The sequence below is a fragment of the Staurois parvus genome, unplaced genomic scaffold (genome assembly GCF_062004578.1).
Source record: "Staurois parvus isolate SC_StPar_1 unplaced genomic scaffold, SC_StPar_1.0 ptg000657l, whole genome shotgun sequence".
NCBI lineage: Eukaryota > Metazoa > Chordata > Amphibia > Anura > Ranidae > Staurois > Staurois parvus.
Genome location: NW_028318453.1, coordinates 5,934,261 through 5,959,865, shown reverse-complemented (window position 1 = coordinate 5,959,865; position 25,605 = coordinate 5,934,261). Strand labels below are relative to the sequence as shown.

Here is a 25,605-nt window from a genome sequence, read left to right as displayed (position 1 = left end):
TTTTGGGAGGAAGAACACCTCATTGTTTGTGCCAGTGTGAGAAACAAAGCCCCAGCATTGGTGTCAGGTGAAGAAAAAACATCCTAGCATTGCTATCAATAGTTGCTTACCTGATACAAAGAATTTATATCTTACATTTATTGGGATGTTTAAGGTAACCTTAAATTGCACAAGAGAAACCACCACAATTGTGGAAAACGCCGGGGACCACTTGATGGGCGCCATCTTCCTCCCTCTACAACTAACAGATCTGTTCCGCTTTTGGGAGGAAATATAAACACCACACCCACCATCAATCCGATTTAAGGCCATAACCTGTGTAGCTGGCCAAGATTACTAGAATCTAACTGAATGATCTATTCTATACATTTGGATTTTTTGGAGGAACGCTATCCCACTTTCTTGTAATCATTGGTGAGTTGGAAAAAGGCATGGGCAATCAATTGTAGGTATTCTTGTTAATTTTTTGAACTTCAGTTGTTAATTGTATAATATTTGGCATCAGGACTTGGCAAACTAATTTCCCAAGTCCTGATGCCAAAGAACAAAGTAAAAGTACATATTAAAGTTCAATGTATATAAGTCCACATAGCACTAGGGCAAGCTCTTGAAGCTGTAGCAGGCTCTGGGTAAAGACACAATGAAGAAGAAAAAGCACCTCTAAGTGCAGTATAAGGACATTTATTTCGGAACAATGGAAAATCACTCACATGGTAAAAGTATGAAAAAGCTCATCGGTGTATTGAAGTGTCAAAATGAAGTCCTCACTGAGTGAACCGGTGTCCGCACTTAAAGAAGCTTATAATGCCGCGCTCCTACTATAAATTCTTAATCACATATTATGTGTCACTCATCTAAATAAATATATGAATAAACTGAATAATGATAATTAATAATAAATAATTAATGTGACATATAGATCAATGTGTATAAATTAAACCAATATTGTGCTAAATTATACCATATGTGCTCAATCAATAATATCAATACAATAAATTGTGCAAATATAATACATATGGTGCATGAATAAATTAAAAAGTCTTTTTTATAAATTAGTGCAATGTGCAATCTCTAAGCTATCTCAAGCAGAACGGATGGGGAAAAGAGGAGCAGCTTGAAGCTGGGGTCTACAGTGGGGATCGAAAGTTTGGGCACCCCAGCTAAAAATTTGTATTAATGTGCATAAAGAAGCCAAAGAAAGATGGAAAAATCTCCAAAAGGCATTAAATTACAGATTAAACATTCTTATAATATGTCAACAAAAGTTAGATTTTATTTCCATCATTTACACTTTCAAAATAACAGAAAACAAAAAAATGGCGTCTGCAAAAGTCTGGGCACCCTGCAGAATTTATAGCATGCACTGCCCCCTTTGCCAAGCTGAGACCAGCCAGTGTCATGGATTGTTCTCATTCATCGTCTGGGAAGACCAGGTTATGTCAAGCTCAAAGGTTTTAAATGCCCAGACTCATCTGACCATGCCCCAACAATCAGCACCATGGGTTCTTCTAAGCAGTTGTCTAGAAAACTGAAACTGAAAATAGTTGACGCTCACAAAGCTGGAGAAGGCTATAAGAAGATAGCAAAGCGTTTTCAGATGTCAATATCCTCTGTTCGGAATGTAATTAAGAAATGGCAGTCATCAGGAACAGTGGAAGTTAAAGCAAGATCTGGAAGACCAAGAAAAATATCAGACAGAACAGCTCGCAGGATTGTGAGAAAAACAATTCAAAACCCACGTTTGACTGCACGATCCCTCCAGAAAGATCTGGCAGACACTGGAGTTGTGGTACACTATTCCACTATAAAGAGATACTTGTACAAATATGGTCTTCATGGAAGAGTCATCAGAAGAAAACCTCTTCTACGTCCTCACCACAAAAATCATCGTTTGAACTTTGCAAATGAACATATAGACAAGCCTGATGCATTTTGGAAACAATTTCTGTGGACCGATGAGGTTAAAATTGAACTTTTTGGCCGGAATGAGCAAAGGTACGTTTGGAGAAGAAGGGGCACAGAATTTAATGAAAAGAACCTCTGTCCAACTGTTAAGCATGGGGTTGGATCAATCATGCTTTGGGGTTGTGTTGCAGCCAGTGGCACAGGGAACATCTCACGAGTAGAAGGAAAAATGGATTCAAAAAAATGTCAGCAAATTTTGGATGGTAACTTGATGCCATCTGAAAAAGCTGAAGTTAAAGAGAGGATGGCTTCTACAAATGGATAATGATCCTAAACACAGCTCGAAATCCACGGGGGATTACATCAAGAGGTGTAAACTGAAGGTTTTGCCATGGCCTTCACAATCTCCTGACCTCAACATCATTGAAAATCTATGGATAGACCTTAAAAGAGCAGTGCGTGACAGACAGCCCAGAAATCTCAAAGAACTGGAAGACTTTTGTAAGGAAGAATGGGCAAAGATACCTCAAACAAGAATTGAAAGACTCTTGGCTGGCTACAAAAAGCGTTTACAAGCTGTGATACTTGTCAAAGGGGGCAGTACAAGATATTAACTCTGCAGGGTGCCCAAACTTTTGCAGACGCCATTTTTTTGTTTTCTGTTATTTTGAAAGTGTAAATGATGGAAATAAAATCTAACTTTTGTTGACATATTATAAGAATGTCTAATCTGTAATTTGATGCCTTTTGGAGATTTTTCCATCTTTCCTTGGCTTCTTTATGCACATTAATACAAATTTTTAGCTGGGGTGCCCAAACTTTCGATCCCCACTGTATAGTGCCAATCATCAGTCTGCATGCAAAGGTGGCTCCATGGGAAGCTGTAAAGGAATGGAGCCTCCCAAAAACAGGAATGAGAAAAGAGCAGTTTTGGAGAGATCTAATGCCAGACAACAACAGACTGAGCACAGACGATGGATGGTGTCCTAAGGTATTTCCTCTCAGATCTGGACCAAGGCATCACTGAGCTCCTGGACTGCCTGAGGTGCAACCTGGCGGCGTCAGATGGACCGAAACAGAGGTGTTCTATTGGATTTAGGTCAGGAAAGCATGGGGGCCATTCAGTGGTATCAATTCCTTCATTCTCCAGGAACTGCCTGCATACTCTTGCCACATGAGGTCAGGCATTTTTGTGCACCAGGAGGAACCCAGGACCCCCTGCACCAACGTAGGGTCTGACAATGGGTCCAAGGATTTCATCCTGATACCTAATGGCAGTCAGGGTGCCATTGTCTAGCCTGTAGAGATCTGTGCGTCCCTCCATGGATATGCCTCCCCAGACCATCACTGACCCACCACCAAAACGGTCACGCTGAATGATGTTACAGGCAGCATAACATTCTCCATGGCTTCTCCAGACCCTTTCACGTATGTCACATGTGCTCAGGGTGAACCTGCTCTAATATGAAAAGCACAGGGCGCAAATGGCGGACCTGCCAATTCTGGTGTTCAATGGCAAATGCCAGGCAGTGAGAACAGGACCCACCAGAGGACGTTGGGCCCTCAGGCTACCCTCATGAAGTCTGTTTCTGATTGTTTAATCATAGACATTCACACCAGTGGCCTGCTGGAGGTCATTTTGTAGGGCTCTGGCAGTGCTCATCCTCATCCTGTTCCTCCTTGCACAAAGGAGCAGATACTGGTCTGGCTGAAGGGTTAAGGACCTTCTACGGCTCTGTCCAGCTCTCCTAGAGTAACTACCTTTCTCCTGGAATCTCCTCCATGCTCTTGAGACTGTGCTGGGAGACACAGCTAACCTTCTGGCAATGGCACATATTGTTGTGCCATCCTGGAGGAGATGGACTGCCTGTGCACCCTCTGTAGGGTCCAGGTATCAACTCATGCTGCCAGTAGTGACACTGACTCTAGCCAAATGCAAAACTAGGGAAACACTCAGAAAAGATGAATAAAAAGTCAGTGGCCCCCACCTGTAAAACTGTTCCTGTCTTGGGGCTAATCTCATTGTTGCCCATCTAGTGCACCTGTTGTTAATTTAATTAACACCAATGCAGCTGAAACTGATTAACAACCCCCTCTGCTACTTAACTGACCAAATCAATGTCCCAGGAGTTTAGTCGACTTTATGCTATACTCTGATTAAAATGTGTTCCTTTAATTTTTTTGAACAGTGTACTTTCCAGCACTGCTATCTGTACACCTGGCCATATGTTACATACTCCTAAACCCTGCACTATATACAATATGTTGTACATTACATATTCCTGATCCCTACACTCTATTTTCTATATTTTAAGTCTGTAACAAAGCATTTATGGTTTCTACATTTGCCAGTTGCTATGTAGTCCCTGACTATTTTAATGAAGTTCTGTTTTAATGTAGGCTTTTCAGATTTCCAGGGACCAACCTGCCCCATTTTCCAAGAGTATGTTTTAGGTGAGTTGAGGGTAGTTTCCAACTAAAGTTGAGGGTAGTTTCCAACCAAACTCTTGTGTGAGAGTCCCTGGGGAACACCAGTTGCCCCTTAAACTGCACTTTCAGGGGAAGCAGTTGTGATGAGGTAAGGGGTCTACTTCCACAACCCACATCAATCTGAGGTAAGGGAATTATCCCACACTTCATGACAATAAGTGATGTATAATGTAATAAGTGATGTAATGGCCATATTGATTTGGATAGAGCAGAATGGGTAAATCCCCTGCCAGATTGTTCATATTTTTTGTTGTCTGTTTCCCATTGCAAAGCTTTTCTTTTATTTCTTGTCTTGAAGACGCAAAAGGAACTGAGAAAAAAAATATCGAAAAACATACAGTTGCCACCAGAACAAGCATTGATAATGGAATTGATACTCTCGCCTCCTGTTACTGGTGATAGTTGTAAAATGTTGGGTTTACCATTGCTTTTTGTCATATAAAACATGTATATATTTTAACAAAGAGGAATTTTAATCTATATGTATTTTGTAATTGGATATGTGCTACGTTGTGCATAATCCAGGCCCTTTTTTCAAAAAAATTAAATAAAAACTGTGTGGCCCTAAATTCTTTATTATTCCTCCTAAATGTTTTGCTTTATTACTAGTATTCTTATTATATTGTTTCTATGTTTTATTTGTTTCGGCTAAACAAAAAAATACCTACTTGTCCAATAGGAGGTTTGGAGCAAATGAAAGTTTTCCTGGAAAATCCACAGAGCGCCAGATTAAACCCACCATGAGGATTTCAAGCCAAGCACATTCCAAGAGATGTACTTGGTCATGAAGGCTTAAGTCCACAAAACCTGCAACAAAAAGAATCTACATTAATAACAAGTTTGTTGATAGAATTGCATAAGTTATACCAATTTGTCAGATTTCATTTGGTTTATGTATTGACATAAAACTAGATATTAAAACTGTCTTTATCAATGATTCATCCAGCATACTCTTAATGTGCTTGCAGGGTAAAAAAAATCTATGGCCGATCACATTTTTCAACAATGACCTTATAGGATTTTTTTGTAGATTATAAAAAAAATGCTCCCTTTCAAGTCCCACATACGTTGAACATTTTTCATCTGAAAACACATCCTGTAAAGAATCCAAATTGAAATAATATTTCATACCACCTGTCCCTTCCTCTTCATCACTGCCACAGTGATTGATGAAGAAGTCTGACTAGAAGCCGACTATCCATCATGGTTATCAGTGACTGCAGGAATAATAAATCATGATGATGATTGAGAAGCCGATTAATGAGGAAAAAGGGGTAAGAGCTTGGTACCCCTTACCACAGTACTTCTCCCACTGGATGGTGTAATGGTGTTTCATATGCTGTATGACAGCTGCTCCTGCTTAGCTTACTTACATTGAGTACAATGTATATATCATCGAGTGTACAGAAAAATTGCTAGATTAGAGATACCAAAGTAATTTGATTGCTGCTCTGTAACCCCTGGGGACAGAGTCTATTATAAATCTAGTACCCTGAGAGTGAAAGTCTAATGCAGAATCACTGACAACAGAGCTGCCCACTAAAGAAGTAGCACGGTGTCCTGGTCATTTTGTAATTTTGGTTATATGCTACTATGGATCATTCCTCTTCTTTATTTTACTTCATATCATTTTGAGCACCTTTCCTAGTCCTGTCCTTTTTCTATAAAATTCATCATCTACATTATCATGATCACTTAACTCAAATTCAGATGTGTTTTAAAATATCAACTAATACCCGTAATAATAGTTTTACTAGCTGTAAGGAAGAATGCATTTTTCTGCCAAACAGAATGGATGTTTCATCACTACAGCCCTCCACCGATCTGGGCTTTATGGCAGAGTGGCTAGACAGAGGTCTCTCCTCAGTGAAAAACACATGAAAGCCCACTGAGAGTCCTTCAGGTCTTTTTTTGAAAACTCGGAGCAGGCTTTCATGTGTTTTGCACAGAGGAGATGCTTCCGTCTAGTCACTCTGCTATAAAGCCCAGATCAATGTAGGACTGCAGTGATAGTTGTCCTTCTGGAATTTTGTCTCATCTCCACACAGGATCTCTGTTTCTCAGTCAGAGTGACCTTCGGTTCTTGGTCACCTCTCTTACTAAGACCTTTTTCCCCCAATTGCTCAGTTTGGCTGGGCAACCAGCTCTTGGAAGAGTCCTGTTTGTGGCAAACGTCTCCCATTTGAGAACTATGCCCTTGGGAACCTTCAGTGCAACAGAAAAGTTTCCCCAGATATGTGCAGATATTCGCCAGCACACCATGGATCTTCAAGTGTTGTCCAAAACTTTTATTGCAGAAAGATCACATCACAAAAGAACAGGTGTTCATCTCATCACATGCCTGACGAAAGAGTCCTGCGTGGCCCTGAAATGTTGTACCTGTTCTTTTGTGAGAACTTTCTGCAATAAACCTTTTGGACGACACTTGAAGATCCTTGATGTGCTGGCAAATATGCACATTGATCTGTGATGTTTCTAGTATCCAGCTGGTAGTTGCTGCAGCACCTATTACTGATGAACCCCAAGAATGTGTGTGATGGGAATATAGACAAGATTCCCCAGATCTGTGCCTTGCAATAATCCTCCAATTAACAGCATCCAATTAACCTACCAGCATGTGTTTGGAGTGTGGGAGGAAACTCACATAGACACAAGGAGAACATGCAAACTCCAGGCAGGTGGTGCCATGGTTGGGATTCGAACCAACAACCCTAGTACTGCCAGACAGAAGTGCTAACCATTTATCCACTGTGCTGCTCATTAAAAGCCAGCCCAAGTTCTTTGACAATATAAAACTTCATCCCTGTTGGATCGCCTCAGTGTGATTTGTGTGTTTTACTTTCCCTCCCCCCTTTTTTCCCCCTCATACTTCTCTCTCATCCCCCCCCCCCTCCTTCCCCAAGACCAGCCCCCTGCCTCCATCTTCCTCCCTGTAGTGCTAATCTCTCTACAGTCTAGTTTTTTTTATTATTTGACCAATTTATATTTATCTCAATGGTTGATTTGACATATATGTGTAGATATAATTAATGTATTGTGTTATTTGTCAGCTGCACTTGCTATAGAGAGTCAACAACTAAGTGGATCCTGAAGAAGTTCTTCTTGAGCGAAATGCGTTGATCGATTTGTTCTACCTCATGCTTGTCTCATTGTACATTTTTCATGTTGGAATTGCAGCTGATGAAACAATTTTTTTAAACCAAGTCAGCCCCTAGCCATTTCTGGCACTTTTTGTTCACATTTTAAAATCAGGGTTTTTTTGCCAGAAAATGCCTTAGAACCCTCAAACATTATATATTTTTAAAATCAAAGGCCCTAGAGAATACATTGGTGGTTTTTGCATTTTTCTTTTATATCCTGCGGTATTTGCACAATGGTTTTTGAAGCACAATTTTTGGGAGAAATATTTTGCAAAAAACACAATACATAACCCAATTTTTTGGGTTATAAAAGATGATGTTATCCTGAGTAAATAGATACCAAACATGTCACGCTTTAAAATTGTTCATGCCTTTACAGGTTACCACTTTAGATTACGGAGGTCACAACCATCTAAAGTCCAGTGACACAAGGGTATGACGCTGGTCCAAAAGTGGTTAATGTGTCTATTTTAATATTGTACATCTCTGATGTGTTGGACAAAGATTGAGAAATATTCACTGCAACGTTGTTGAGACTTTGTTCAAATAAGTGTTTTGTCTTCATAATCACTTTTTAAAAACCCAGGAAAGACACACTAAAAAATAATAAGGGAAAATAAACTGTAGGAGAGGAAAGATCACTGCCAGCTCCCAATAACAGACTTTATAGGCACAACATGAGACATAAATGATAAAATCAAAATAAGTTTCTTGCGAATACAATCTCCTAATATGTAAAAAACTAGTAATACACATATAGACAATTAAAATCAAATAATTCAGAAATACCCTCTACTGGATTGGTATATCAGCTAGCCTGAACATATATGCACCCCTGCATGCTTGTATATGGACATATACATTGCATATACATTTGCATTTACAAATTTTTTTCCCCTTTTTGTTCTAGGGTTTTCGGGCTTTTTGAGTCCTGGCGTTTTTGTATTAGCCAAAAGAGAAAAATGTAATCTTTGACATCAATTGTTGCCATGTTTTTCCATGCCAGAGAAAAGCTCTTGGTTGCACAACAAAAAGCATGAAAGCACATAAAAAAATTAGCAATTTATGTGTTTTTAATGTATCTCTATGGGAATGAAAATGTAGCTCCAAAACTCTTTTGAGCTTCAGGCGTTCTGCTTCAGGCGACTTGGAATGGAGAGGTGAACCATCTCCATAGAGTAATATTGATTTTTTTTCTCCCTGAGCTTTTTGGAGCTTTGAGCTTCGGGCTACAAAACACTCAGGTGTGGATGAGCCTCATAGTATATTCATAGCAGCTAGAAATATAGATCCTCCACTCCCCCCCCCCCCCAAAAAAAAACGTAACTTTTACAAATGTACATGTTCCAGAGCTGGATATACAGTACTAGTGTTACTAATGTATTTGTGTTCACTATTAAATGCATTTGACGGAACTATATTTACCGTCCTACCTGCTGTTGAGCATGCGTTTAAAATTCTGAATGGATCACCCCCTCTAGGGACTATACTCAGCCCTCTTCTGGCCAGATCCTTAAATTAAAGACATTTGGAAATAATATGGAGACACATTGGGGAAAATTTCCCTTTTTTTCAATTTCTCTGAACAAATTAAGAATAAAATGTCAAAATCTACAAAAATAAGGAAAGGCCATAATTGGTGTTTCCTGCAAAGTAGAATATAGTGACATAGGGAGCAATGCATTTCTTTTAAAATCCTCAAGAGGCCACTCATTGGCTAGATTGTAATAAACAGTCTCATAGAAACTAGAGAAACTAGAGAGGCAGTTTCCCTTTTATTTTTTTTAAAGCACACTTAAATAATTACAATTATTTCTTTTTGGACAAGCAAATAGTCACCCTTCTGATGCTTGTGTTATATAAGTGTTTACATTCAGTGCCTTTTTAAGTTTTCTAAGTTTAAGAACCATACCATAATGATTCCTCTTATAATTTTTCAGAACTTTAATTATTTTTACTTGCTGACCATGTTTCCAGATATAGACAAAATTAGATGTAATTAGAATACTTGCAATCCAGTACCTGCACTAATGGACAGGAAGCAATTTCATAATCAGTCAGAAGTGTATGGCCCTAATACCAATGTAATGATCTGCTGCTCTCAGCTGTTAGCATTGCACAGTAATGTATAATTATGTATATCACTTCCTAACACTGGGGTTGTTGGGAAATTTCCTGGAAGAAGGAAGTGGAGTATCAAGTACCTGGTGAAGACTTAAATGTTATTGAGGCCTCTCTTGCACCTCCTGCCCAATACTCCTGAAGGTGAAGACAGAGTGTGAGGGCAAAGAGTGGCACGAATGCCGAAGTAGCTGGCTGGGGGTGTCCACTCTGTAGGTGGGTAGAACTGGTAGTCACAGGCAGAGCAAGTCTAGGAGGCAGGCCAAGGTCAGTAATAGCCAGGCAAAGCAGTACACAAACAGTAGGCAAAGGCACGTCCAGTAAACAGGGTGAGGTCAGAGTAATCAGCTGAACAGAGTTTAAGCAGGAGCCAAAGTGAAGTCCAACCGTAAGCCTGGTCATACACATGTAAGCAGGTACAGCGGATCAGGTCACAGGAACACAGGAACTAGTTGAGGACTATTTAGCAACTGCTCATAATGACAGACCAGTTTAAATAGGCCATTGGGCACCAAGTGTGCATGCTAATTGGAATGAGTGTGAGCCCGTTTGCAAGTGCGCATGTGTGCACAAATGTGTGCGTGATGAACTGGAAGAGCACATCTTTTGAGCATTAGTTTGTACTGGTTTTCTGGGGCTATGAATTCGGTTTCTCTTACATGGAGAGAGAGAAGACCTCATCCACATGTCCAGTGCCAGATAACTAGGATTGTGTTCCAGACTGGTTGGGTAACAGCTTTATGGTCTCCATATCACCGCAGGTCTTGTGTTCAGGTCTCCGACACAACGACTGGCACTGCATCATCCACAGGGACCCTTACAACAGGACTTTTCTGCAACAGTTATCAGTCATAAATAAATATATATACCTGGGTATATGTGCCCAATTCCACCAGGACTCATATCAGGACCTTTGCTGATTAATTCATTATTAACAGTATGTACTATTAATAATCTCTTCTTATAGAAAGCTTGCATTATTTCTATACTAGTGTTCATCTATATACTTTTGGGTAATTTTAGATGCTGGTTGCAGTAGATCTTCTGCTTCAAATTACTTTGATTAGATTACTGGTTAACCACTTGCACTCCTGAGGATTTACCCCCATTCCTGACCAGGCCAATTTGTGCGTTACGGCACTGCATTACTTTAACTGACAATTGCACGGTCATGCAACGCTGCACCCAAATGAAATTTACATCCTTTTTTTCCCATGAATAGAGCTCTCTTTCGGTGTTTGATCGCCGGTGTGGTTTTTATTTTTTTGCGCTATAAAATAAAAAAGACCGACAATTTTAAGAAGAAAACAATATTTTTTACTTTTTGCTATTAAACATGTCCAGTAAAAAATTATTTAAAAATCAAGTTTCGGCATAAATTTAGGCCAAAATGTATTCTGCTACATGTGTTTGCTAAAAAATATCCCAATACGTGTAAATTAATTGGTTTACCTGAAAGTTATAGGGTTTACAAATGGCGATATATATACTGGACCTTTTTTTTACTAGTAATGGCAGAGATTAGAGACTGCGGCAGGCATTCTGACACTGGATGGAACTGACTTGGTGTCACTGACATCCCTAGTGACACTAATACAGTGATCAGTGCTAATGAAAAGCACTGACACTGTACTAACGGCACTGGGCAGGAAGAGGTTACCACGTGGGGTGATCAAAGGGTTAACTGTGTGCTGTATGCTGTTTTACTAGGGGCTGTGTATGTGTGCGTCACTGTAAGCACACTGCTTTTCATGGCTGTGATGTGTACAGCCATGCAAAGCAGTGTGCAGGAGCTGACAGAGGACAGAACTGTTTTCTTACTAAGATTCTCGGCAATCACTGAGCGCCAGCAAGTAATCACTGGCTGGGACCCGGTGATTGACAGCCGCGGCCATGCCTCGCGTATGCACCGTACCCGGATATGCAAAATCACATATGTATGCATGAGTTTGCACACCTGTGCCGCCCTGCAGCAGTACTTCTGTTATAGGGCAGATGGGAAGCGGTTAATTTTCCAGGAAAGGAATCCCCTCTGTTCACAGAGGTCCTGTTATGGGTGGAGGCACTTTCAACTTTATTAACCATGCTTCCACTTAGCAAAGGTTCTGATTGTCTTATTTACCTATAGGTTTAGGGAGTTTAGTGCAATATCCTGTTTGGGGAGGACCATTTCCCATAAGCCCCCAAAACAGATCTATGCCAACATATGATCTTTATATCTAAATTCTAATTACTGTATAGTAATTATGAAATATGGCTAATTGTTGGAATACAGTGTCCATGTATTTTGTGCAACAACTACATCAGTATTCAGTAGAGATATATTCTTCAACCAGTAGATGGCAGTGTTTATAAGTTTGTAGCTGCATCTATGTTTTTTCTCTGAATAAAGTTTCCTGTTCCTTGTTGCAGTAAAGCAGAAAAGCAAATATGGATTGTGCACCGTCTTTTCTGCAAAGCTATAAACAGAATCTCTAACAGGTTATGGGCCCAGAAGCATAGGAATCCCAGTCATAGCCAGCTAATGGACAAATAATGGAATCAGAAGGAATAGGAGATGGTTTCTGTACTGTCCTATTTCCCAGAGTGTCACCAGAAAGATATCTGTGAAAAATGTCCTGTATATCCCTGCACTTGAAACTTATCTTTTGTCAGTGAAGAAGCTCACAAAGAAAGTCAATGTAGTGACCATGCATGGTGACAGTTGTGCAATCACAAAAGGGGATATCTTGCTTGCAAAGGCTAAAATGCAAGATGAACTGTATTAGCTGAACTGCAATGAGGTGGTTAATACTGCCAAGGGGGAAAAACATTCTCACTACATTCACACATGGCACAGGTGACGTGAGCACAGAAGTCATGACATAATAAAAGAATCAACTGAGAATGACTATGCAAGTGGAATAAAAATTAGTCTTTGTGATCGAACAATGAAATTCACCAGCTGTATAAAAGGAAAAAATGACAAGAAAAGCCTTTCCAAAGCGGAGTAACAGCAGAGCTAGAGAAAACCTCTGGACTTAATTAATTCAGATCTTTGTGGTCCAATGAAAAAACTGACTCCAGGAAAGAAGAGGTATTTTCTCACTCTTATAGATGGTTAGTCCAGGTATACTACACTATATCTGCTACACAACAAAAGTGAAGTACCAGAGAAACTTGAACGGCATTTGGCTCAAGTAAGCAACAAGTTTGGCAAAAAGCCGAGTGTATTGCACACAGACAATGGAACTGAATATACACGCAATAGCACACAGGAGATTCTCAGAAAGGATAGCATAATATTTCATATTACTGTACCATACAACCCAGGATAAAAACGGGGTTTCAGAAATAATGATCCATGCTGTTTAATGCAGATATGCCAACCACATACTGAGGGTAGGCACTTTTGAACACATAATAGTAATAGTGCAGCGCTAAATAATATTAAGAATAATGCGAATCTGACCGTAGAATTGATAAAAAACTACTAAATAAAAGTTCATAAAATAAAGTAAATGAATAATGTACAGTTCAAAAGTGACTTTCAGTGCTCTTAGGGTGCTTGTTATCCTGGTACGTCTGTGCTTGTGCAATGGTTTAGAGAAAATTGCGCACTCACCAGGCGCACAATATGAATGCATCCAGTATAAATCCTGTTGTCATCAAGGTGGGTAAGGTGTTGGGGTGACTTCCATCTGAAGGGTAGGGTGGCACATCAACTGGGTCCTTGGACTTTACTGGTGATCTAAATCAGCCAGAGTTCCCCTTAAGGGGTGAGTGGATGCTGCTCCCTGGATGTGCTGGAGAATCCCTCTTTGGGTACTGGGATGGATCTTTACCATGTGCAGGGCATCTGAAATTTAATACTCTGCCCAGGGAGTTTAAAACAAGGACATGCCTAGAGGCTGGTAACCCTGAGAAGACGGCCCGCCAAAAAGATTTCTACTTCCAAATCCAGTTCCAGCCACAGAGCCATATGACATATTTATGAAAATTCACTGACAGGAGACACTTGAGAGCTCTCAGCAGAAGAAACTCCCTCCTGGCGCAGTAGATGGTGGCCACTGGCCACTTGCTGTAACACCGAGATCAGATCCCCTGTCTGGGAGAGCGCAGCACGAGGAGACGGCTGGAGGAGGAGAAGGAGACCAGACTCATTTATGAATTAGGTACACTACACCCAGCAGGACATAATGTGGAAATAGATGTGAATTGTTTTATTGACAATAGTTGACAGTGATTTTAGTCTATAGTTTTATTATACCTTTTCCATTTTATATATCATATATTTTATATCACCTTTTGTATATTTTATACTTATATCCTTCATATATCTGGTTGCTTAGTAATATTTGAGATTTTTATATTCTATGCGATTGATTTATATATTCGTACTTTATCGGTTTGTTACTCATAATATTCGTTTTTATATTCGCTTATTTTTGCCATGGATTTTTTAAGTCCACTTTTTACTTTTATTCTGAATCAACAATTTTTAAATTTTTGTTTTTACAGGTGTTTTAAGAAAATAATGAACTATATAGATTTATATATATAATTTACATATCACTATTAATTTATTTCAATTATCAGGATATCATTATTAATATTGAATTTTAATTACTTTTTCCTCCTCCAATCCAGTCACTCTTTGGTATTGAGAGGACTGTTTTAGGGCACTGACAGTTTATATATGCACTGACCCTCTTTTTATTTATATATATTTTCTTATATCATTCATATATTTTTAATTCCCTAGCAGTCATAGTGTTTTTGCCAGCCCCTTTGTCCTCGGGGCATCAATCACCTGCTGCCTTATAATAATTATGTTATTTATAGACACCTGACTTAACTAAATGTTCCTCCGGCACATATGATTACTCATCTTCTAAAAATACATGGCAAAATGGTGCCGCGCATGCATGCGAATATCTACTTTGTTTAGAACTATGGCAAGATGGCGCCGATGTAATGCGCACACGCCGTCTTGCCTATAAATTTAATGGACTGACGTTATATCACCATTGGTTACCGCCTCTGAAGAAGTGCGTGCGCACGAAATGCGTTAGTAAGGGCCAAGAAACCGTGAGCCACATGGAGGCTCGGCGGCCATCTTGCTTACGGGATGGTTAGTCCATTACCTAACGCTGCTGTTTTAACCCTGCTTAATTTTACTCTATTTATGGAAATTTGCAAATTAATTTAATAAATTATACTTTTAATATACTACACTATGGGCACTCTTTATACTCTCCCTTGAGGAGCTATTCATCCATAGAGTCTGCCTGATCCGGCCATCTAAAGATTCCAGAGAAGGGAGTTCCTGTATACAGGCATCTGCACCCATCCATCCCTTAAAGGGAACTCTGGTCAGCTGGATTCTTATGCTTCCCTGTCCGCTCCAGACAACATCACTCACCTAGAAGGAGGATTATCTCTGTTCCAGACCAGATCCATATCCTTAAAGGAGACCTCTACTGGTTCTTATAATGCATATTTACATTACGCATCTGGTGAGTGTGTAGTTTTACCACACTATTCGGAGCACCACTACTGGATTTAACTGAGATTCTGCACCTTTATTTTATAAAGTCTTGGTCATTTATTCATATATTTATTTTATTGATAATTTAGTTTTATTGCTGACTTTTGTTGTTGGACAAACGGTCATTATAATTTTAAGTTATTTAGCGCTGCACTTATCTATTTTATACTATTACTATACTGTTATATTGAGGTTTTACTTTGGTTACCTTCGTGCATAGCCATTTTTTTCTTAGCGCGCTCACATATATTTACCTTCTATACTTTTGAACACATGCTATCTCCAAAATCAACTACCAGGAAAATTAACTGAGAAAACTCCATATGAACTGTGGAATGGAAAAACCCTGAATTTGAACCAACTAAAAATTTTTGGAAGCAAAGCCTATGTGCACATCCCAGAAGAAAAGCGTACAATATGGGATGCTTGCGCAAAGGAATGTGTACTTGTTGTGTACAGTGAATCTCAAAAGGGGTACAGCATTCTACACCAAGACACATACAAGGTAACCATCAGCAGATGTGTAATTGTCAATGAAGCTTCAGTGAGTTCAGCATTTCATATACTAACACAAACGCTTGAAATTGAGGGAAAGTCCACATCAGTGTCACATGAAGATAACCAACAAAGTGACACTGAAATAGAAATGAATGCAGACAATCCAAATATTGCAATAAAGAAGAAACCAGGCCACAAGAGGCTTCAATCAGGAAATCCACCAGAAGCAATAGAGGCATCCAACCAGCCAAACATCTGTCCTATGTTCTCGCGTATCATTTAAATCAGAGCCAGATTCATGAGATGAAAGCCAAAGGGCAGGAGGGGGCAGCGTCACAGGAAGGGAGCAGAAAGACAGGAGGGGGGCAGTGGGAAAGGAGGAGGGCACCGTCACAGTGGGGGGGCAGCAAGACATGAGGGGGGCAGTGAGACAGGAGGGGGTGGTGTTACAGTAGGGGGCAGAGGGACAGGAGGAGGGCAGTGTAATAAGAAGGGGGGCAGCAAGACAAGACATAGAACTTCTCCAGCATCACGTCATAAGGCAGTGGCGGGTGGTGGAGTTCGTGCAGTCCCAGTTAGGGGGGTGAGCGTGGGGGGTAAAGAGGTGCTCATAAGCCAGGGGAGGGGGGTGAGGTCACCATGAGGATGGCAGTAGTCAAGAGGAAGTGGGTTTCAGAGAGGTATCCAGCTCTGACACCTGCTGCTCTCCTTCTGCTTATCTTCTCTCAGCTGGAGTGACACACAACATGCCAGAGAGCTGAGCTACAGGAGACAGTCTTCCACTTCAAAGCATGCACCCTGTGCCCCTACTCACCTCCGCTGCCCAGCTCTCCCTTTCTCCTCCCCACTGCCTCCTGCCTGATCCCCTACTCCAGTGATGGCGAACCCGTGGCACGCGTGCCACAGCCGGCACGCCGAGCCTTATCTGTGGGCACGCCAGGAGAATACCGTATATTTCGCTCCATAAGACGCACTTTTTTTCCCCCAAAAAAGGGGGGAAAATGTCAGTGCGTCTTATGGAGCGAATATAGAGCGGCCGGTCCGGTATTTCCACCGCCGCCGTGTCAGAATACCGGGCCGGCCGCTCAGCTCTGCAGTGGGACCGTACCTGTCCCTCTATCCAGCGGCGCGCTGTCTTCCGGGCTTCTGTAGTGTGCGTGACAGCCGGGTCCCAAGTGCGCATGCGCAAGAAGCAGTGCTCTTTGTGAATGGTAAGGCGGTACCTGGGACACATGACAGATCCCAGAAGCCGCCGGACCAATCACAAAGCGCAGCGCTTCTCGCGCATGCGCACTGGGCATCCGGCTGTCCGACAAGCGCCCACACTACAGAAGCCGGGAAGACAGCGCGCGGCTGGATAAAGGAACAGGTAAGATAAAAAAAAACTCTGCGGAAGTAAGAGCGGGTACCTGTCCAATTCAGGTACCCGCTCCCCCTCCCTCCCCAAAGGTCAGCAGTCATCTGTACTGTCCGCAGTCTCTGGTCATCCCTGTGCTGTCCGCAGTCTCTGGTCATCTCCTGTACTGTCCGCAGTCTCTGGTCATCCCTGTACTGTCCGCAGTCTCTGGTCATCCCCTGTACTGTCCGCAGTCTCTGGTCATCTCCTGTACTGTGTCTGCAGTCTCTGGTCATCTCCTGTACTGTGTCCACAGTCTCTGGTCATCTCCTGTACTGTGTCTGCAGTCTCTGGTCATCCCTGTACTGTGTCCGCAGTCTCTGGTCATCCCTGTACTGTGTCCGCAGTCTCTGGTCATCCCTGTACTGTGTCTGCAGTCTCTGGTCATCCCTGTACTGTGTCTGCAGTCTCTGGTCATCCCCTGTACTATGTCTGCAGTCTCTGGTCATCCCTGTACTGTGTCTGCAGTCTCTGGTCATCCCTGTACTGTGTCTGCAGTCTCTGGTCATCCCTGTACCGTGTCCGCAGTCTCTGGTCATCTCCTGTACTATGTCCGCAGTCTCTGGTCATCTCCTGTACTGTGTCCGCAGTCTCTGGTCATCCCTGTACTGTGTCCGCAGTCTCTGGTCATCCCTGTACTGTGTTCGCAGTCTCTGGTCATCCCTGTACTGTGTCTGCAGTCTCTGGTCATCCCTGTACTGTGTCTGCAGTCTCTGGTCATCCCTGTACTGTGTCCGCAGTCTCTGGTCATCCCTGTACTGTCCGCAGTCTCTGGTCATCCCTGTACTGTTAATTAGTTTGCACTACTGTACGAGTTGTTTTTACTAAACCAAAAGCTCGATATTCAGGTTTCATTGCAGTGTTGGCACTTTGAAAGAAATAAGTTGGTTTTGGGTTGCAGTTTGGGCACTCGGGCTCAAAAAGGTTCGCCATCACTGCCCTACTCCATCCAGGTGGCATTGCGGGAACTCTGCATGGATCACTGGCCATACACTTACGGGCTGGGTTCCCCACTGGTCAGATGAGTACTTCTCATTAGTAATGGAGCGCTTGGCTCCTACCTTCCCACTGGGACTGGTCTCCTCCCTGCCCCCTGTGTAAGAATCAGGTATGCAGGGCATCCTTCTACATAGGTGCCCTACTCTAAGGCATTCATGGATGCAGTGTGTCAGGGTACAGTGGGCCCCCACCCTGCTCAGGGTCCATGCTCAGTGATCACCCTGCACCGATAGATGATACACAACTATCCCTAACTCACATTCATACATACACATACTAGGGCCCATTTAGACAGGAGCCAATTAGCCTAACAGCATGTCTTTGGAGTGTGAGAGGAAAAATGAGTACCTGGAGGAAACCCAAGCAGGCACAGGGAGAACATGCAAACTCCAGGCAGGTGGTGTTGTGGTTGGGATTTGAACCAACGACCCTAGCACTGCCAGGTGGAAATGCTAACCATTTGGCCACTGTGCTGCCCATCCTTATGTTCTTAACACATTACCCAGTCCATATCAGTATAAATATCCAGCGTGATATTTTTCCCTATTGAGATCTCATGTGTTTTCAAAGTGTTCCTTTAGTTCCTTTAATTTTTTTGAGCAATATATATATATATATATATATATAGTACCCACACTCAGTGGTGGACAAAGTTATGGAAACACCAGGTAAAATAATTAAATTGTTACCTAATATGGAACCATCTTTGGCCTGGGAATAGACAAATATAAGTCTTGTATGGTGGGTAATGGAATCTGATATCACTGTTCATGCAAAAACAGTCCCGGTTCTCCCAGAGATGCTGGAGGCGGAAAATGAGCCCAAAACGTGTTCTCCAAAATTAACCATAGTGGCTCTATGATATTGTGGGCCAGCGACTGGTGCGCCCAGGGAAGGTGCGAGATTTCATCTGCATGATCATCAAACATGATTTGACAACACCAGCTGTGGGAATTGGAGCATTATCATCTTGGTCAAAGGTGCTGTCTTCAGTAAACAATGGGGTTGATTTACTAAAGGCTATTAGACTGTACACTTTGCAAGTGCAATTTCTCCAGAGCTTAGTAAAAGAGCAGAAGCTCTGCTGACTTCCATCATTCAATCATGGGAAAAATGCTGTTTTTTATTTTCCTTGCATGTGATTGGGTATTCTTGGCAAAGGGAAGCTTTGCCTCATTTACCAAGCTCTGGAGCAACTGCACTTGCAGAGTGCAACTGCACTTTGCAAAGTGCACAGTCTATTTGCCTTTAGTAAATCAACCCCAATGTCTGCACCATGTGGTGCACATGGTCAGACAAAATGTGTACATAGTTGCTGGCAGTGACTCTACCTTTCAAGGTATTGATGAGCCTGCAGAATACCAAGATATGGCTGCCCAAAGCATAATTGCGCTATTACCATGTTTTACCATTGCCACAAGACAAGCTTGGGCCGATCATTGCCACACGTAAATACATCTGGTGGTTGGGAACAGTGTGAAGCTTGATTCATTGGACCATATTACAGTCTTCCATTGATCAATAGTCCACAATTTATGTGTGTGTTGCACTACTCTCTCCTCTTCTGAGCATTAACATCGGTTATTAGTGGTTTGGCAATTGCAGCTCGCCCATTATTGCATTACTTATGGAGTTCCCTCCACACAGTTTTTGTGCATATGGACTTTGGAAGACTGAGACTGAGCTCTGGAGTCACTTTTACGGCAGTTGTTTTCTTATTCCGGGTCACAATCCTGCGCAATGTCCTTTTGTCTCTTTTGATCAGTTGACCATGATGATTGCACTTATGCTTATCAGAGGATGTTTTCCTGGAAACTGTATATGCCATCATAACCTTTGATACTTGACCTCACGACACGGCAAATAACTTGGCAACTTCAGTCACAGAGGCACCAGCTAAGTGGGCACCAACAATTTGCCCTCTTTGAAACTGAGTAAGCTCTGGCATGACTTTGTATTACTAGCAGTACACACAGTGAATGATGAAAGTGAGGCTTCCCACCTGTTAGCTAGATGTCTCATTACACAGAGGAAGCAAAAGAACATTACATCATCTCCGCTTTCAACATGAAGCATGTCATCACTTTCACACCTGCAAATCATGTAGTGTGTTTATTTTTTTGTCCAACCCCACTATATATATATATATATATATGTATATATATATGCCAAAAGTATTAAGATGCCCCTCCAAATCACCTCCATGGCCACAGGCGTATAGAATCAAGCAACTAGACATGCAGACTGCTTCTACAAACATTTGTGAAAGAATGGGTTGCTCTCAGAAGCTCAGTGAATTCAAGTGTGGTACCATGATAGGTTGCCACCTGTACAATAGGTCCATCCGTGAAATTTCCTTGCTATTAAACATTCCACAGTCAACTGTTAGTTGTATTATAACAAAGTGGAAGCAACCGCGCATGCTGAAGCGCACAGTGCGCAAAAGTCACCAACTGTCTGCAGAGTCAATAGCTAAAGACCTGCAAACTTTTTGTGGCCTTCAGATTAGCTCAACAGTGCGTAGAGAGCTTCATGGAATGGGTTTCCACGGCTGAGCAGCTGCATCCAAGCCTTACATCATCAAGTGCAATGTAAACCTTCGGATGCAGTGGTGTAAAGCAAGCTGCCACTGGACTCTAGAGCAGTGAGACGTGTTCTCTGGGGTGACGAATTACGCTTCTCTGTCTGGCAAATCCAATATCTGGGTTTGGTGGTTGCCAGGAGAATGGTACTTGCCTGACTGAATTGTGGTAAGTGTAAAGTTTGGAGGAGGGGGGATTATGGTGTGGGGTTGTTTTTCAGAGGTTGGGCTTGGCCGCTTACTCCCAGTGAAGGGAACTCTTAAGGCATCAACATACCAAGACATTTTGGACAATTTCATGCTCCCAACTTCATGGGAACAGTTTGGGATGGCCCCTTCCTGGTCCAACATGACTGCGCACCAGTGCACAAAGCAAGGTCCATAAAGACATGGATGAGCGCGTTTGGGGTGGAAGAACTTTACTGGCCTGCACAGAGTTCTGACCTCAACCCAATATAACACCTTTGGGATGAATTAGAGCAGAGACTGCAAGCCAGACCTTCTCGTCCGACATCAGTGCCTGACCTCACAAATGCGCTTCTGGAGGAATGGTCAAACATTCCCATAGAATCCTTGTGGACAGACTTCCCAGAAGAGTTGAAGCTGTTATAGCTGCAAAGGGTTGGCCAACTGAATATTGAACTCTACAGACTAAGACTGGGATGCCATTAAAGTTCATGTGCGTGTAAAGGAAGGCGTCCCAATACCTTTGGCAATATAGTTTGTATATATATATATATATATATATATATATATATATATACATACACACACATAAACACATATAGAGTATTTATAGATATAAAATGTATATACATAAGGCATAATATATTATATAACATATAGAAACATTGTGATATGCAAGTTGAAATGATTTTGGTGATTATTCGACAAAGCTAGGATTTTATGAAGGGTTACATTGAAGCATAAGGTTAATTTGTAAAGTATGGCTTAGCACAAATGATGGGCAGTGGACAGATGATACTAAGCCAAGGTAAATAAAAGTACACAAAGTAGAAATCAGTAAAATCAAGCCTAACTTTAATGTTAAAATATATCTCTGCTTTTCCTAATCAAATATACATTTGTTTATGAGTTGAAAATGTAACAATTTGTTTTCATACAGTACTCCATATGGTTGAATTAAATATACAGCCGAAGATCGCAAAATTACTTGGTCAAATCTGTGCTTTCTGAACATCGACTTGTATTCTAAGATACCAGGAAATTAAAGTAGAAGAATTAACTTCAAGACTAACACAGCATCATGTCTACAAATAGAAACTTTTTAGAACACTGTGTACTCTGCCCAAAGACTGAAGCTTAGCCCAAGAAGTTCAAGGTCTGGTTAATGCATTTTGCTATTAGAAAATAAAATTAATCTCCTCTGAAGACACCTGCAGACATTTTAAACCTTCAGATGTCTTTCGTTTTTAAATGATTATTCCTTCCTGCAAGATATGTAAAAATAATTAGCAATGAATATAAATTATTTTTTTATTTTTTGCCTGTCTGCTATGTTTTTCTGTAGTCAATGATCTTTCCATAAGGATGAGAAAATAAACAAAGTAATGAGATGTCATTACAGCAGTTTTAATTACAACATTAGCACAGCCGTGTCACAACTCATTAAAAAGATTCATCTTTTATTTTCCCGCCTCATTTTCTATATAGAATTAGTGTGAATGGATGCCAAGCTTGACCATTCTCATGAAACTGTGGATGATGTCACATCAAAGGATACCGTCCAAAATTAATTATAGCAATTTCCTCTGACCAGTACAAATTAAGAACATACAGGTTGCTGTGTGGGAGAAGCAAAATCAGCAAAGCCAAAAGGACATGTTAGGCTGAGAGTCTGTGTAGAAAAACACATCATAACTCATAAAAGTGGAGTTACATTACCATCTGGTAAAATTTAACCAGTGAACAAGTGGACAAGCACTTGCCAATTTGCGTGCAGTTATTTTCATTGTAAATTTTTTTGCTAAATAAATAGTTGTAATAAATTAAAGAATGACACTGGATGATCCTTTGGTTTCATCAAAACAAAAGGGGGCATGGCCATGGAGGAAGAATGGTTGTAACAAAATGCCTGACATACTGTATGGATCTCAACTTATCTTTTAAAATTCAGTGCGAAAGAAATTATACTATCAGGAGACCACCAACGATTCTTAAGGAAACCTTAGTAAGCATTGTATTTTCTCATAAAATTTACAAGTGATTAGCTGCATTAAAGGAATTGTACAGTTGTTTTCTGTACATTTTCTTTTTTTATTATATTTTTATGGTCATTTTTTTTTAATTTTATGTCAGGTAAATATAAAACCTTGCATTTAAATATTTTGCAATTCTACAGGCAAACAACGGGTAGAGCTCCTGGGTCCACTTCAGATGTTTTGTCCTTACATCCTGCTGAAAAAAGGCTGGTTGCAGAGTTAAAAAGCTCAAGATAAAATTTACACATGCAAGTGGAAGAATTGAGAGTGGTGACTCAATTTCCTTGCTTTTACTTCCTTTCTGTCTGAGGTTTTAAGTAGAGACATTATGTCTGTAAGGAAACAATCATTGCTGTGCTCTCTCTTTAGAAAAACAATAGTGCTCTTGGGATCCTTTATTGTTGGTCCATTCTGTAGGGGTGGAGGGTATAACTCTGTGGTAGAGTACTGAATTGCAGATTGAGAGGTCCTTGGTTCAAATTTGGATGGCTTCTATATAGTGTAGTCTTTGGATCATGTGGTACTGTTCAGTGGTAATAGAAACTGGAGGGTTTAGGTTTTGTGTATACAGTGATGATATTCCCCACCAGGTCTGCTGGTGGGTGGGGTTATGTCAGGAATGGACTTGCCAATAACGGTGGGACTCACCTGCCTTGTGGGCTGCAGTACCAGGGCTGGCCAGCGGGTGCTCTCAGCAATCAGAGACTCACCCCTGCAGTCAGCCAAAACACCTGAAGCTGATTGCAGGGGTTGTATTTAAGGAATGGCCAGACTCACAGTCAGGGCCTTGGTGAGTGTTTTTCCATGGGCCCCTGTATCTTGTAACCTGCATTCCTGTTCCTGTTTCTGCCTGACTTGTTGCCGACCCTGCCTGATCCTGACCTCTGCTGACTTCTCCTGTTTGATCCCTGGCTTGTGACCCTGACCATTCTCTCCGCCTGCTCCTCCTGTACCTACCTGCCCGATAGTTATCGACCCGGCCTGCCTGACTATGTTGTGCTCTATATGTGTATGTACCTGTGTATCTATATCAGTTTAGGTTTGGGTTTGTTTCACCTTGTTGTATGTATTTGTGTTAGCTTGGGATTTGGTGCACTGCATTTATATTTGTATTGTTAGTCTCAATAAATTATATTATTTACTATATCTGAAGCCTACATTTCCCTGTGTCAGTCCACACACTTCTGGTCACACCCGCCTTCCGTGGTTCAGCCTGGTGCCTCGGCACCCACAATTCAGCCTGATGTCTCTACCCAGCCTGATGTCTCTACCTAGCCTGATGTCTCTACCTAGCCTGATGTGTCTATTCAGCCTGATGTCTCTATTCAGCCTGATGTCTCTACCCAGCCTGATGTCTCTACCCAGCCTGATGTCTCTACCCAGCCTGATGTCTTTACCCAGCATGATGTCTCTACCCAGCCTGATGAACTGATCCAGCCTGATGATCCTATTATGCCAGGTGACTCAGTGCCCGCTGTCTTGCCAGATGACTCGGTGCCCGCAGTCTTGCCAGACGACTCGATGCCCGCTGTTCCGCCAGATGACTTGGTGCCCGCTGTCTTGCCAGTTGACTCGGAGCCCGCTGTCGGGCCGGTTGACTCAGGGCCCGCAGTCTTGCCAGACGAATCGGTGCCCGCAGTCTTGCCAGATGACTCGATGCCTGCTGTTCCGCCAGATGACTTGGTGCCCGCTGTCTTGCCAGTTGACTCGGAGCCCGCTGTCGGGCCGGTTGACTCAGAGCCTGCTGTTGTGCCTGGTGACTCGGGGCCCGCGGTCTTGCCAGATGGCTCGGAGCCCGCGGTCTTGCCAGATGACTTGGTGCCCGCAGTCTTGCCAGATGACTTGGTGCCCGCAGTCTTGCCAGATGACTCGGTGCCCGCAGTCTTGCCAGACGATCCAATGCATGATGACTCAGTGCCCACTGTCATGCCTGGTGACCCGATGCCCGCTGTCGTGCCTGGTGACCCGATGCCCGCTGTTGAGCCAGATGACCTGGTGCCCGCGGTCGAGCAAGAGGATCCAATGTCTGATGACCCGGTGCCTGCTGTTGTACCTGGTGACCTGATGCCCGCTGTCGAGCCAGATGGCCTGGTGCCCGCCGCTCCGTCTGGGGGCCCGGTGCCTGCCGCCCTGCCTGGGGGCCTGGTGCCCGCCGCTCCGCCTGGGGGCCCGGTGCCCGCCCCTCTGCCTGGGGGCCCGGTGCCTGCTGCTCCGTCTGGGGCCCGGTGCCTGCCGCCCTGCCTGGGGGCCTGGTGCTCGCCGCTCTGCCTGGGGGCCCGGTGCCTGCCACCCTGCCTGGGGGCCGGATGCCAGCCGCTCCACCTGGGGGCCCGGTGCCCACCGCTCCGCCTGGTGGCCCGGTGCCCGCTGCCCCGCCTGGTGGCCCGGTGCCCGCTGCTCTGCCTGGGGGCCCGGTGCCTGCCGCTCCGCCTGGGGGCCCGGTGTCCACCGCTCTGCCTGGGGGCCCGCCGCCCTGCCTGGGGGCCTGGTGCCTGCCGCTCCACCTGGGGGCCCGGTGCCTGCCGCCCTGCCTGGGGGCCCGGTGCCCGCCGCTCCACCTGGGGGCCCGGTGCCCGCCGCTCTGCCTGGAGGCCCGGTGTCCGCTGCCCTGCCTGGGGGCCCGGTGCCTGCCGCTCCGCCTGGTGGCCCGGTGCCTGCTGCCCCGCCTGGTGGCCCGGTGCCCGCTGCTCTGCCTGGGGGCCCGGTGTCTGCCGCTCCGCCTG

At 42.9% G+C, this 25,605-nt stretch overlaps 1 protein-coding gene across 1 annotated transcript in view; it reads right to left on the bottom strand.

The window, feature by feature from the left end:
* The window catches only part of ESR1 (estrogen receptor 1), a 125,556-nt gene that overhangs the window by 27,598 nt on the left and 72,353 nt on the right, over positions 1-25,605 (bottom strand). Inside the window, exon 4 of the mRNA XM_089694284.1 lies at positions 5,064-5,202. Within this exon, the coding sequence (XP_089550410.1) occupies positions 5,064-5,202 (139 nt within the window). The remainder of the gene's footprint in view (positions 1-5,063; positions 5,203-25,605) is intronic.